Source organism: Sceloporus occidentalis, unplaced genomic scaffold (assembly GCF_023333645.1).
Source record: "Sceloporus occidentalis isolate IW3139 unplaced genomic scaffold, rSceOcc1.0.p SCAF_10, whole genome shotgun sequence".
Lineage (NCBI taxonomy): Eukaryota > Metazoa > Chordata > Lepidosauria > Squamata > Phrynosomatidae > Sceloporus > Sceloporus occidentalis.
The window spans coordinates 9,902,540-9,916,604 of record NW_028316990.1 but is presented as its reverse complement, the minus strand read 5'-3'; the positions used below and the strand labels follow the sequence as shown (position 1 = coordinate 9,916,604).

The following is a 14,065-nucleotide window of genomic DNA, read 5'->3' as shown; positions in this document are numbered from 1 at the left end:
ATTTCTGTTTTTTAAAAAACAAAACAGCCCCACACCTTCAGGATACGGCATCCTATAAATCACAGTGTAAGTGCAGTTAAACAATAGACGTTGAGAACATGCAGATAGAATCTGGGGGAAAATCAGACTGGGTGGAAACATACAGACAGACACACAAACAAACATGAGAACAGGAAAGCCCCTTTCCTCTGGCGATGGATGGATTACTTGCAGCTGTAAAACCCACCATTACACTTCAAACATCCTGCTGTTGACACAACAGCCTCAGGAGGACAGGGCTTAACCCTGCGTCACCTCAGCTGCTCTGCTGGAGCTTGGGTTTTTTTTTAGAAAGCAGAGCCTCTAAGCCTAAAAGCACCCTTAAAAAAGAAAGGATGGCAGAATCTCCAAATCTTCACAGGTTCCTCCTTCCCCTGGTAAAATACTGCTTCCATCTGAGGACTGGGAAAATGCTGCACCCTTCGAGTGGCATGAGGGTTTTGGCCTGAGGGCACTCTTGCATTCTTCTCAGCAGAAATTTCCAGTCTAAGGACACCTATCCTTTGAATGATAGTGCTTCAACCTCACTTCCTAACACCTGGCCCTTTTCAAAAGACAGCCTACCTTTAAGCACCGGAGGAAGAAGTCCCCAGCTAGGCCACTGCTCTGCAAGTGAGATAGCAAGTCCACCAGCTGCTCCAGCTGCCATTGCTCTGAGGAGACCTTCTGGTAGAGTGCCTCGTCTTCATCATGGCTGCCAAACAGGAGGGCAAACGGTTAACAGAATGAAACAGTGCCTCTCCTGGCATGGACTAGCTATATCTGTGAAGTCCCTAATGTCTGTCCTCCATCTTTCCCCAAGTGAACAGGTGGACCAAGTTCCTTCAGAGAAAGGTGACCTTTTGACACAGCAAGAGTAAGTAGCTCCTGATGCTATTAAAAAATAGGCCGATGTCTGAGTGGCGAGGGAAGGAGGAGGAAGGGAAAATCAAGCAACCCATTAAACAATGCAGAAATGGCTGCATCCTCCCATCAATTCCCAGTTAACAAAACAGGCAGTCCTATGCAGACATGTGTAGACCAATCTAACAGTGCAAGATGTGGAGTTGCCAGGCTTCCATTTTAATTCTCCCAAACACAATGGATGGAACACCTCATCTCCCTGATTCAATACAGCAGGGCTCAGGGAATGTGTGACAGCTGATCCCTCGTTGTTGTTGTGTGCCTTCAAGTCATTTCCAACTTATGGTGACCCTAAGGCTATCACACCCTTTCTTAAGGCCAGACTAAGGCAATGGGGGTCACAGCTACCTAGCAAGATCTGGAGCACTGGAAACTGAGCTTCCCTGAATCCTTGCAGCTGATAATTAGAATTCCAGCAGCACCAAGAAAATGATGGGAGTGTTTGCCATGCATGGCATTCAGACTACAGTGCCAGGGTTCCTGGTCTGGGAACCTGAGCCTTCTCTTCTCTTTGTTGGCTGACTTCCTGGAGCCAAAAGCCTCTGGCTCACCTTGCCTTCCGTGCGGCTGACAGTATTGTGGTTTCTGGTTTCAGTTACCTGAGCCTTTGGCTGAGAGAGCTTAGAAAGGCAAAGAACCACCAGGAAGCCTACAAAAGCACTTGGCTCTTATCACTCCATCTTGATGGCCCTATTTCCTTCCATCCCATCACTTCCCAGAGTTTGGGAGTTCACACACAGATTCAACATTTCACAATAGATGACACCAGCTCCCATTCACTGAAACATTGTTCGTTGCCTGTGGGAGGGGAGAGCAACTGCTTTGATGGAAGAAGACTCAAAAGCATCTTCCTTTTCCCCCAAAGAGCTGGCAGTCACCCCACTCATGGGCAACCATTTCTGCATCCACCAAACAAGGGCATGTACAAATAAGACAGGCAAGCAGATAGACTCGCTTCTTGGCTTTTTGGTAAAGATCAAATGTAGTGTGTGTAGCATAGGCCCAAATGTAGACTCTGTAGTGTCAAGAGAAGCTGGACACTCATTCTGCTGTGACCCACAAAAGTGATGCTAACCTGTGGGAGTGCCAGAAATGCAAAGACTTTTTTTGTTTTAAACCACTGGGTCTAAGAAGCAAGAGAGGAATAGGCAATAAGCTGGAGGTTTCAAAACCAGCAGAGTGAAATAAATCATGTACAGGTGGGCCTCAGTGATTTCTGAATATTCAGTGTCTCCCTTCTGATTAGACCTTGGGCAGAGAAGTTGGCTACTTACAGCTGAGGCAGAGGGAGTGGTCTCTCCTCAAGGCAAGCTATTTTGCTGGGAAGCTGAAGGCTGTTTCTCACCTGAGAGTCTCTCTGACTGTGACCATGACACCACCTTCACTGGCTACTTGGAACTGGCAGAGTACAGAGGGCAAATGAACAGCTTCTCCCATCCCCGCGAATCCTTCTAGAATGGAGAGCACTGTCTGCCTCTTGCTTTTCTCCAAGAACCACAGCAGGATCTCTTGGCATGGGGTGCTGCAAGGGAAGAGGCCCTGCTATGAGTATGGAGAGCTCCTTCAGGTAGTCCAGTGGAGGAGAGGAACACACCAGTTGGAATGAGAACGGGCTCAAGAGAAATTGCCTACATTTGTTTTAGGTCTTGTAGGGTGCCTTGTATCCCACTTTTGGGACAAAGGTGGAGCGTAAGTAAATCAACAATATTATTAATAACAATTATAGATGGCCACAGACATGCTATCATGGATATAGATTACAGAAGCTTCCTCCACTCACACCAGCGGTGAAAAGAACCTGAAAGATAGTTTAGTCCAATAATTATCACTAGCTGCATTTTTAAAAATTAGTGACCTTTAGAATTTGCTTCCCTCCTATGAGTTGAAGGGAGCATACATGCCGTTTTCACAGCTTTTATCCTAACAAAAACCTACAAAGGTTGGTCAGGCTATAAGAGTGATTACTGTAGTTCAAGGTTACCCTGTGGGCTTCTTTGGACCATACTTCTTACCGTAAGAAGGACACATTCTGCTTTGTAAAACACCAAATGGAGAAGATGACTCCCAGGACTCCCTGCAGGGAGCTCAGCAGCACGGCTGAGGGCTCATTGCCAACCACACACACCTGCAATGAGAGAGGAAACACAGGTCCATGCATGGAGGAAGGGAGGAAGAAAGAAACCTGGATTGTGGGTTACCACCAAGGGGCAAAGGTTACCCCTTTTCGACTGCAACTGACTGTACTGGGTGGAGGATTCTGGGAGCTGTAGTGCCAAAAAAGCAAATATCCCAAACTCTGTCATAGAGACACAGAAAAGGACTGGGCCTTCCTGAATAATAATTTTTAAATGCACTTATTTCTATCTGTTATTTATTTATTTGATCTATATTCCACCCTTTCCTCAATAAAGGACCCAAAGCTGCTTATGACATATGTTAAAACAAAACAGCTAAAACATTACAGGAATGTGGCTGAATGTGGTAGACAATACCAATGAAAGACACTCTCTCCTTGGCCCCATCAGATAGCAACAAGGCAACCTGGGCTCCAGTTTCCTTCCTCTGAATGTAGCTCCCTATTTCCCACGTCAAGTTCGGAGGGTGTGCAATGCTACAAGGCAGGACAGCCACACTTCATTTCAGCTCTTTCTGCTTGCTTAGCAAACCACTCAATCCAATCCCTACCCTCTCTTGGCTGGCCCACACAGCAATTGCAGCTTCTCAATTGAGGCTTGGTAATTGTATTTCTTGGCAGTGATTTTGAAAAAATGGATGATGACCGTTTAATGGGTGATGCTACCAAAGCACAAGGCTCACTATGCTGTATGAGATGGGGAATTACTCCCAGTGGAACACAGCGTGAAGGGCAATGCTGAGTACACACAGGGATACTGTGATACAGAAACATCATAGAAGAACTTTCACCGGCTACAAAATCAATGCCTTCCTGTAATGCCCACACAAGATAAAATGTGGGGTGGAAATGAGAGATCTGCATTTGAAAAGCCAGCCTGTATACGACTGAGTCCATAGTCAGCCAGTAAAGAAGGGAAGTCATTGTTTTCTCTTGCTCCAGAGAACAGGACCTGGAGCAATGGTTGCAAGCTGCAGGAAAAGAGATTCCACCTCAACATTAGGAGGAACTTCCTGACAGTAAGGGCTGTTCGATAGTGGAACACACTCCTTTCTCGGAGATTGTAGTGGAATCTCCTTCCTTGGAAGTCTTTAAGCAGAGGCTGGATGGCCATCTGTCAGGGATGCTTTGATTGAGATTTCCTGCATGGCATGGGGTTGGACTGGATGGCCCTTGTGGTCTCTTCCAACTCTACGATTCTATGATTCATGCCAAGACAACAGTGGCCAACAAGTCACAACCAGAGCAGTCTGGACAAAGGCTTCTCCACATACATGGATCTAATGTTGGCTTTTCCCCCAAGACCAACACCACCACATCAAACCCATCCGATGCTGGACATTTCCAAAGTCATTGGCTGCAGTGTCTTCCTTCACTAGATCTGAAGCAGAAAGTCCCCCAGCCCCCTTGATGCAAACATCTACCTACATTCCATGGACAGACACCCTGACCGTCAATGCTGTGAGAGGCAATCCACTTGGATTATCAGCTATAATTACTTTTAGCAGAAGCCTCATCCAGCTAAAAGGGATATGCCAAGAACATTGAGGGATGTTTTGACTTCTGAGGAAGATAACCAGCAGCTAGTCCACCTCTGCAGTAGGAGAGCAGGGTCATGGAGGCATTTCTGCTACCGACCAAAGGGTCTGCTGTCACCTGTGCCCCCAGTTCTACCCTTTCAGCTTTGCCTCAGCAAAAGAGATATTCTGGGGCCAGTCACTCCGAGAGTCATTCTCACCAATGCATTCACCAAGGAGCCCTGGTGGCGCAGCGGTTAAATGCCAGTACTGCAGCCACAAAGTTGTGAGTTTGATCCCAGGGCTCCAGTGTTGCCTTAGCCTTCCATCCTTTCATAGGCCAGCAAAATGAGTACTCAGCTTGTTGGGGGCAATTAGCTTACAGATTATAAACTGCTTAGAGAGTACTGAATTCACTGATAAGCAGAATAGATATGTACGTGCTATTGCTATTGTTATTAATACTGCATGGACATTAGATGCAGTACCACACTACATGGCGGTTAGATGCTGTACCTTAAATACATTTTCCACGCATGAGCTGAGCTCCTCTTCCTTCACCAATACTGTCCCTGCCGACAGGTCTTCCAGTGGAATTTCTGAACAAAACAAGAGAAAGGGATGGTCGTAACTCAGCAATCACAACCAGGGATGTGTCTCCTTCTGAAGGCGCCATTACCTTCCACATCCAAGCAGCGCAGGAGAGGCTCCAGCAAGGGACGCAGCAGATGCTTCTCCGCATGCCGTGAGTGTTCCCTGGTCATGGTGAGGACAGCCATGGTGGCCACGCGCTGGAACTGGCGTGCTGTCAGCTTATCTTGAATGAAGAACAGCTGCAGAATCTGGAAGAGAAATGGGGCACACATGTTCCTCCTTCTGCCATCTAGGGCTACATTGACACTGGTGGTGGCAGTTACCGCTTTCACTTATTTGATTTATATAGGTCTGATTCATTATAACTGGCTGAACTTTCCATTTCACTAAAGAACAGACTACAGTACCAATGTCCCAGGCAATTATGAATATATGTCACTCTGTGTGTGTGTGCGTGCATGTGATATGTGGAAGTTTCCACATAAAATTAGAACACCCGCAAATCTTCCACCCGCACCTCTGCTTAGGAACCAAGCATTACCATCTAATGCCAAAAAAAGCAAAGGGCATACCTGGGGGCAAACCTGTTGGCAATAATCCTCCAGGGATAGAGACTGCTGAGGACAGGAGGAGAGGATCTTTGCCACTGCGTCACACTTCCGCCAGTCTGCTGCTGCTGCTTCAGCATTGCTGCCACCCATGGCCCCAGCTTGAAAAGAGGAGACACTCCATGTTAAACTTTAGCATGCCAGCCCAAATGGGACACTGAATAAGAAGGTGCTTCAGTATGATTGCAAAGGGCCCTACTTTAGTCTGCATCTCACTCACCTCCAGCGCCTTCCAAGATGCCACGGACCACAGCTTGAACTCCTCCAGGTCTCAGCAGCCTTTCAGAGAGAAGCTGCCCGCTGAGACGGCGAAGCCAGGCTGGGGCAGGAGCCAGGGGACACTCCCTGTCATGCTCACGAGAATGGGAGCCCTGGAGGAAGGAGAAAAGATGGCGCTATGGATGAAGCTCACCACCAAGGCACAGCTGGAGGCCACAACCTCTTCTTTGAGACTTTGAGATGAACCAAGGTGGCCTTTCTGCAAGCAAGGCAACTGGCCTTGAGCTGGTTGGGGGATTCTGGGAGCTGTAGTCTAAAAAAGTTAACATTCCCAAGACTTCATGTCACTTCAGTTATTCTAAGTCCCATGACCCTGTGTTCCAAATTCCATCCCTTTCACCCCACCTTCTCTCATAGGTTGCTTTAACAATGCAACAGAAGAAATTTCCATGGGAAGCTTGAGCCTCAGCCAAAAATATGATGAACCTCAATTCCTCACAATACACAGACTATCTGTCATACCTGTCTGGATCCGCCTTGAAGAATCAGCAGCTCTCGGACTACCAGCGGCTGGTAGACTCTGTCCAGAAGCCCCCGGAGGGCTTCCCTACAGCTGTTTCGTTCTTCTTCAGTCAGGCCCTAAAAAATTCAGTTAAAAAGGAATTGGACATTATAAGGTTGCAGCTCTCTCTGCTGAGCAGACAGCAACTTGCTTGCGCCTCCTAAAATGTTTTGGATTTGGAATGAAGCATTACACATTAAAACCCCACAACTTTGGTGTTAGCGTAATTAACTATTAACATTTCCTTTGTACAGTATTCGCTTAGATTCTTTAAGAGTCTGCACATTCCGATTAAGGTGACCGAGATCAGAACAATATCATTGGCATATAACAGCTCTGAAAGTTTAACATCCTGAATAGGAGCTGGGAAAATTTTTGATCCTTTTAAGGCCTGGATGACACCATTAATATAAAAATTAAATTAAAAAGGTGCCAGAAGACAACTTTGGCATACACCTCTATCTGTGGGGATGCTATGGGATAGAACCCTATTTGTCCCAAGCCAAACCCTGATGGTAGTATTAAGATGTAAAATTTGAATTAGAAGAAGCAGTTTTCTATCAGTGTTTGCCACCACTAACTTTGACCAGAGTCGATCTCGGTCCACTAGGTCAAAAGCAGAAGTAAAATCAACAAAAGCAGAGAAAAGTTCTTTTCTATCTTTTTGGGAGTATTTTTGAATCACACGGTGTAAAACAAAACAACGGTCTAATGTAGATTTACCCTTCCTAAACCTGGCTTGTTCTTCTGCAAAAATGTCATTTTCCATAGCCCAGACCTCTAGTTTACCTAACAAGTATCTTGCATAGAGTTTAGAGATGATATTCAATAGACTGATAGGTCTAAAGTTTTTAGGATCGGCCATAGAACCCTTTTTATGGATAGGAATTACAATACTCACAGCCCACCTCTGAGGAATTTTCTCATACTGATTTATATAAGTAAAGAATGAAGCAAGAGGTGGAGCCCAGCAGTCTAGATTTGATCTGAATAATTCACCAGGAAGCATGTCTTCTCCTGGTGCTTTATTATTAGGCAGAGATTTAATCAAAGAATTAACTTCATCGATGGTTACTGGAACCCAAGCGGGACAGCAGGAAAATAGAGATGTCTCCAACCTGGTAGAGGGACTCTGTGTTATATCATGGCAAGGATGGGAAAAGAGGCCAGAAAAATGATCTTGCCATTGAGGAGGTGATCTGATTAGTGGTAATCCCTTGAGGATTTCTAGTGCCTTTATTCACTAGGGACCAAAATCCAGGGGAGTTCGTCTCCACAGGGGCCTGGCCTAAGTCCAACCAAGACTGTCCCGTGGATTCTAATTTTTTTGCCCTAAGTAAGTTTTTATACTCCCTTCGATGATGAAGATAACACATATAATTCTCTGAGGAATTTTCCTCTCTTAGCTTCTTTATAGATCTTGCAAAGATGCGCTTCTGAAAGGCACATTGGCTGTCAAACCAATCATGGTTATACTTGTTGGTAGAGCATGTGGGATTAGCACTTACCAAAAAAGGCCGGATTTCTTGGACTATTTTGTCCAAGGTTTCCAAAGGGTCTTGGTTCGACATAAAGTGGTCTCTTAGCATAAGCATCCCTGGAGACATTGGGAAGCTATTCACATTACTACTAACAATAGTAATACATTTTATTTACATCCTGCCTCTCCCAGGATTATCTCATTTAGTTTTGCGTGAATGTAATACTGATGGACTGATTTTATAGTCCACCTTTCCTCACTTCTTCAGACATACTAATGGGGTACAATATTAAAAATGCAAGTATTTAAGCAGAGTTCCACAGTGAGATAGGAGACAGAAGCAAATATGGCCATAAACCTCAATTGTTTTCCATCTGTAAAGCTGAAACAGTGGATAAAAATCTCATGCTAAAATATATCAGTTCGCTTTAAGTGTGCTGCTAGAATCCCTCACTCTCCTTCCATAGGTCCTCTTTAATCATAAATAAAAACAGCTCTCTCTCTCTGAAAACACTTATTCAGTGGATAGCTCGCTCCAGAGTCATAGTGCAATGCTCAGACCATTACACCACGCTGGCTCTCATTTATGTGGACCCTGGATGAGAACTCACCACCAGTTCCCTGTCTGGCTTGGCTTCTTCCCCCTTCCTCCGTGCCGGGCAGAATCCGAGCTGACACAACCCCGCCAGGAGATCCCCAAGGTGCCGCGTGAGGACAAGGCTGCCCAGTGAAGGGTGCTGAGCCACCTCCACCAGGCCAGTGCAGGTGGCATAGAGCTTGCCCATGGCGCTGGGGAGGCAGCCGGGTGAGACAGCCTCTTCAACCAGGGCACTGAACTCCGTCCGGTGTCTGAGGGGAAGCCCAACGCCTGGCAAGAGGTAGGGGCAAAGGCCGAAGGTGACAACACACTGCAAGGCCGCCTGCACAGTTTTCTCCTGAGCGATGCTGAGGGTGTCTGGGCTCAGAGGCGGTGCGGCCTCGGGGGCCTTGGAGTTGGACGGAGGTGGGTTGTACGCAGCTGCCAAGAGAACCATGCACCTCTTGAGGCACAGAAGCAAGAGCAAGACGTGGCGAGTGAAACTCCAAGTGACTTCGGAGCAGGAAGGCAGCCATGGCGCCTGATGGGAGGTCTGCGTCCTCAGCCTCTGCAGCTCTCCCCATTGGGGGTCCTGGGCCAACTTTGCCTCCAAATGGTCCACGCTGGAGCGTAAGGATTCCAGCAGAGACGCTGGTTTTGTTTCCTGGACATCGCCTTGACCTTATCCCAAGAAAGAAAAAAGAGAGAGAGAAAGGGAAAGAGAATATAAATGAACATAGATGTTTCAGTAACAAGCTGCAGTAAGAAAAGACGGCAACATAGAAAAGGAGCAGGAATGTCCAATAAAAAGTCAGACTAGTAATGTACAAAATAGAAAGCAAGCAGAAAATATTAGTGTTAAAGCAGTAATAGGCATCTACTGATTATATAACACTGAGAATATTGATTAAATGGTTATAGGGAATCACAAGACTATATGGAATACTAAAATGAAACAAAGCGTATTTACAGTCAGTTGACTGAGAGAAGTATGGATTATGACGATTGATATGACAAATAATAGAATTCGAGATGCGTTCCCCCCCTTTCTGGGTGTTTTTATATTTTATATTGTAAATTTGTACAAAGATATGTATGGATTCATCGGTCAAGTTTGTAAATAATGAAAAATCATTAAAAAATGAACATCGATGTTTGGGGGAGGATGAAGCCTCATGGGATATGTAATTTTTAAAAAAATATTTTATTTACAGTTTAACACAAAGCAGTTTCCATTGTGAAAATATTAGTGTTTTACATTTGCATCTTCTTTACCTTATACACTTCCTTTCTGTATTTTGTGTGTGTGTTCTGTGTCTTCTTAGAACTATGATAAATAAAGAAATTCTGCATAAACCATTGTATTTGTTGCGTAGTCTCTGCCTTTTGTTGACCCTTGGCTTTTGTTTTGGATGCAGAGGAAACAGCCCTCAAACAACAAAGGCTACTTAGGAAAACAATTCCCATATTTGTTTCCATATGAACAGATTGCATTTTATAACCCAGGTAGCAACATTATATTGCCTTTGTACATTTAGGGGATAATAACAATGAGGGCGATGGTGTTATTTCTCATACCTGGGATTGTTGCATCCATCTTTCTTTACACACCTTTTGTTGTTGTTAGCTGCCCTGCAGTTGGCTGGAATAGTATAAACCCCTGAAGGCTGGCACTGGCTTCAACAGAGTTTGCGTTCTTTGCTATTTGTTATTGTGCTTGCCATCATCATCATGGTTTGTTTTGTATCCTTTGATATATATTGGATTTGTATACTTTTGTTATATGCATTGTTTCTTACCCTTTTAAACAAACATAGATAGACCTTATTTATGGTACCCTTTCTTTTTTGGTCTTTTCAAATCAATTTTTTCAATTCTGGGAACCATGAAAGAAGTGGGGCATTCTGCAAATGGAGTGGGGGATTCTGGGAGTCATGAAGGCAGTGGGGGATTCTGGGAGTAGTGTTAGGAGTGAGGGATTCTGGGAGTCATAAAGGGAGTATGGGATTCTAAAAGTCACAAAATGAGTGGGGGGTTCTGGGAGTAGTGTTAGGATTAGGAATGGGGGATTCTGGGAGTCGTGAAGGTAGTGGGGAATTCTGGCAGTCAGGAAAGGAGTGGGGGATTCTGGGAGTCGTGAAGGTAGTGGGGAATTCTGGCAGTCAGGAAAGGAGTGGGGGATTCTGGGAGTCGTGAAGGTAGTGGGGAATTCTGGCAGTCAGGAAAGGAGTGGGGGATTCTGGGAGTCGTGAAGGTAGTGGGGAATTCTGGCAGTCAGGAAAGGAGTGGGGGATTCTGGGAGTCGTGAAGGTAGTGGGGAATTCTGGCAGTCAGGAAAGGAATGGGGGATTCTGGGAGTCGTGAAGGTAGTGGGGAATTCTGGCAGTCAGGAAAGGAATGGGGGATTCTGGGAGTCGAAAAGGGAGTGGGGGATTCTGGGAGACGTGATACAAAAACGTAACTGCCGAAGCTGCGGAATATAACATAAACAAGCAGGAAGGCGACCCAACACGCACAAAACCAGGCGCCCTCGCCCTCGCCCAGCCCCCGGAGCGGCCTTTTCCCTCTCACCGGCCGCGCTTCTCCCCAGCAGGAGCTCCAAGCCTTCAACCGCCCTCCTCAGCGTCGCCTCACTCTTGGCCATCGAGGCCGCCATCTTGGGAAGGTCGCCGTCATAAAAGCGCCGTCGTCGCCATCTTGGAAGCGTCACAGACGCAGCGTTCCGCCATATTGGGCAGGGCGGAGCATGCGCAATGAGTGCGGCCGCTAGAGGGCTCTGTTATGTTGGGCGCCATTATGGGAAGGTCAAGTGTCCTGGAGTTGGCAATCTCCCACTAGTTTAGCCTTGCTGCAAAAGACATGGGCTGTTTCTGACTTCTTCCCTCCGAGCTCAGTTCTGCCTTCACTGAGGCTTCAGCCTGGAGACTTAACAGCCAAAACAAAAGTAAAACAAAATAGGCAAAATTAAAACGGTATTATTTCCCAAAGAGAGCCGTTTTATTTTCTAAATTTATATATTTCTACACTTTCAAATAAAAATAATCAGAAACGTATGTTCTGGCTAGAATGAGCTTGACATTTAAATCATAGGAAACTGAATACATTGTACAGCTATATAATCATCATCATCATCATCATCATCATCATCGCAACATTCTGCTCCTCTTGCGCAAGCGCAGCAGCGGCCACAGGAGGGCGCCCGAGAGAGACCCTCGCACTCGGAGGGAGAACCGCTCGCCCTTGCTTCTGCCGCCGCTAGAGGGCGCTCCAGGACTACAATTCCCATCATTCCGCCGCCGCCCAGAGGAGGGTCATGGGAATTCCATTCCAAACCTTTTGAGGTATAAAGTTATTTGTATTTTAATAGGTTTTGCTGCACAACGGATGGGCCTTTCAGGAGGGGAGGCAGGGATCGATCCATCCCTCCAGAGCAATGGCTGCCAAACGGTGCCCTTTAAGAGATTTTGGACTTCAGCTCCCAGAAGCCTCAGCCATGTTGGCCAGTAGCCTGGGATTCTAGGAGCTGGAGTCCAAAATCCCTTAAAGAGCAGAGTTTGATCTATATCGCTCCTTACACCGGGTTGGTTCTCTCCTTTTGGCTCAAAAGGCGCCCTTCGGCCCCTTGAGGAAAGTGCTTTGGCGGGGCAAACCCCATCATCATCATCATCATCATCATCATCATCATCATCATCATCATTCCCTGTTGTCCTGGGGCGCCCTCTGGCGGCGGAGAGGGAGCGTTGCACCTTCAAGAACGAAAGAAAGACTGCTCTCGGGTGAAATGATGCACTTTCCGCCGCATTTGCGATCTCATGTCCGCCTCTCTCTCTCTCTCTCTCTCTCTGGCGCCCTCCTGTGGCTCAAGCGGCGCCCTTCGGCCCCTTGAAGCTCAACCCATTGACGTTATTATCATCATTGCCTGTCCTGGGGCGCCCCCTGGCGGCGGAGAGGGAGCGTTGCTGCTGCTGCTGCTGCTGCTGCTGCTGGCGTTGGCCACCTTCAAGGGCTCCTGGCCGCAGGTGAAGCGGAGGCCCACTGACCCAAGGCTCAGCCACTTGAGGGGTCTTCCTTGGGCCAAGCGCATGGCAAGCCATGGAGAAGGCAGCCATGGCAGCCAAAGGAAGGGAGGCAAACACCGCCCCGTTGAGCCTGGAGGGAGCCTGGGCTTCTCTGGACACGACTTTTGGACCTATTGCGCACAACAAAACCGACCTTGGGGCCCAGAGGCGCCATCTTCCTGCCCTCTCTGGAGACCCCTGAGCCCCCATTGAGAGCCCTCCTTGGCACATGATGGGAGCCCCATGCATGGACTTGTGGTGCTTTACAAAGTCCCTTTGGAGTTGAGCCCAACAGCTCCAGCCCAGCTGCCCATCCCTTGCCAGGGGCTCCTCTGCAGTGCCAGCTGGGCCCCCTTGGGCCCCTTTCTGGGAGATACCTTTCAGCCCTTGGGGCTTGGGCCTGAGCATATGAAGGGCCGGCAAGGGCAAAGAGGCCCCACAGGAGGGCCCTGGTGCACTGCAACTCCCAGCAGCCTGAGCTTTGGTGCCCAGGAATGGGCTTTGCGCATCAGGCCCCTTTCCCACCACGCGCCATCAGAACTGAAACTGAAGCTCTCCACCAGATAATGTCACACGACAACAACACAGTTCTCATTCTGAACTATACATCCCAAAAATCAAACCTTGATAGAAGGGGCACCGTTTTACTATTGCATCGTATTTAATGGCATGCGCATATATATATATATATATATATACACACACACACACACACATACATAACTATGTGTGTAATATTATGTATGAAGGCACACGACAAAAGCACACACACAGACATATATAATTATATATACACAGTTATATATAATTATATACACACTCAACTCACACTCTCAGCCTCAAAGGAGAGCCATTCCAACCGTATATATATATATATATATATATACATATACACACATGTAGTATTACACACATTATACATATAATTTCATACACATATATATATACAAAGTTATAAATACATATATATAATTATACACACACATATATACATATGTAATTTTACATACATGTGTGTGTATAATTACAGCTCCACCAGGGCTAGCCTGAACGAAGAGGCTCCTCCCTCCTTAACTGTCATCTTCCGGCCTCCTGTTCCCCTCCAGCTGTGCTCTGACTGTGTGGGGGAGAGGCTTGCGCACCCTAATGTTGTTGTGAGCTATGCTGGCGGTGGTATAATAGCCACCTATGGGGCCTCCCATGCCAGACAGGTCACAACCGAAAGGTCTGACCAAGAGCGCCAAAGGGAAGGATGGGCTCTCTAGCCTTATGGCAACCATCCTAGGAGAAGGAAAACTAATCCCAAACCCGGGCAGATGGTGCTCGTCTAACCCTGTAAGGTCAACCATCTAAGAGAAGGAAACTCTAACCAAA

At 46.7% G+C, this 14,065-nt stretch overlaps 1 protein-coding gene across 2 annotated transcripts in view; it reads right to left on the bottom strand.

Annotated features, from left to right (window-relative positions):
* LOC149305849 (transport and Golgi organization protein 6 homolog) overlaps positions 1 to 11,417 on the bottom strand; it is a 32,395-nt gene extending 20,978 nt beyond the window's left edge. The window contains exons 1-10 of one of the 2 annotated variants that reach the window (XM_089539871.1): positions 11,205 to 11,417; positions 8,668 to 9,314; positions 6,537 to 6,653; positions 6,016 to 6,166; positions 5,760 to 5,896; positions 5,273 to 5,435; positions 5,110 to 5,192; positions 2,955 to 3,067; positions 2,288 to 2,464; positions 604 to 733 (exon numbers count right to left, since the gene is read on the bottom strand). In XM_089539871.1, the coding sequence (XP_089395997.1) occupies positions 604 to 733; positions 2,288 to 2,464; positions 2,955 to 3,067; positions 5,110 to 5,192; positions 5,273 to 5,435; positions 5,760 to 5,896; positions 6,016 to 6,166; positions 6,537 to 6,653; positions 8,668 to 9,314; positions 11,205 to 11,289 (1,803 nt within the window). In that variant the 5' untranslated portion in view covers positions 11,290 to 11,417. Of the gene's footprint in view, positions 1 to 603; positions 734 to 2,287; positions 2,465 to 2,954; positions 3,068 to 5,109; positions 5,193 to 5,272; positions 5,436 to 5,759; positions 5,897 to 6,015; positions 6,167 to 6,536; positions 6,654 to 8,667; positions 9,315 to 10,211; positions 10,525 to 11,204 lie in introns of those variants that run through there. The other variant, XM_089539872.1, reaches the window with a different exon arrangement.
* Between the last annotated feature and the right edge of the window lie 2,648 nt (positions 11,418 to 14,065).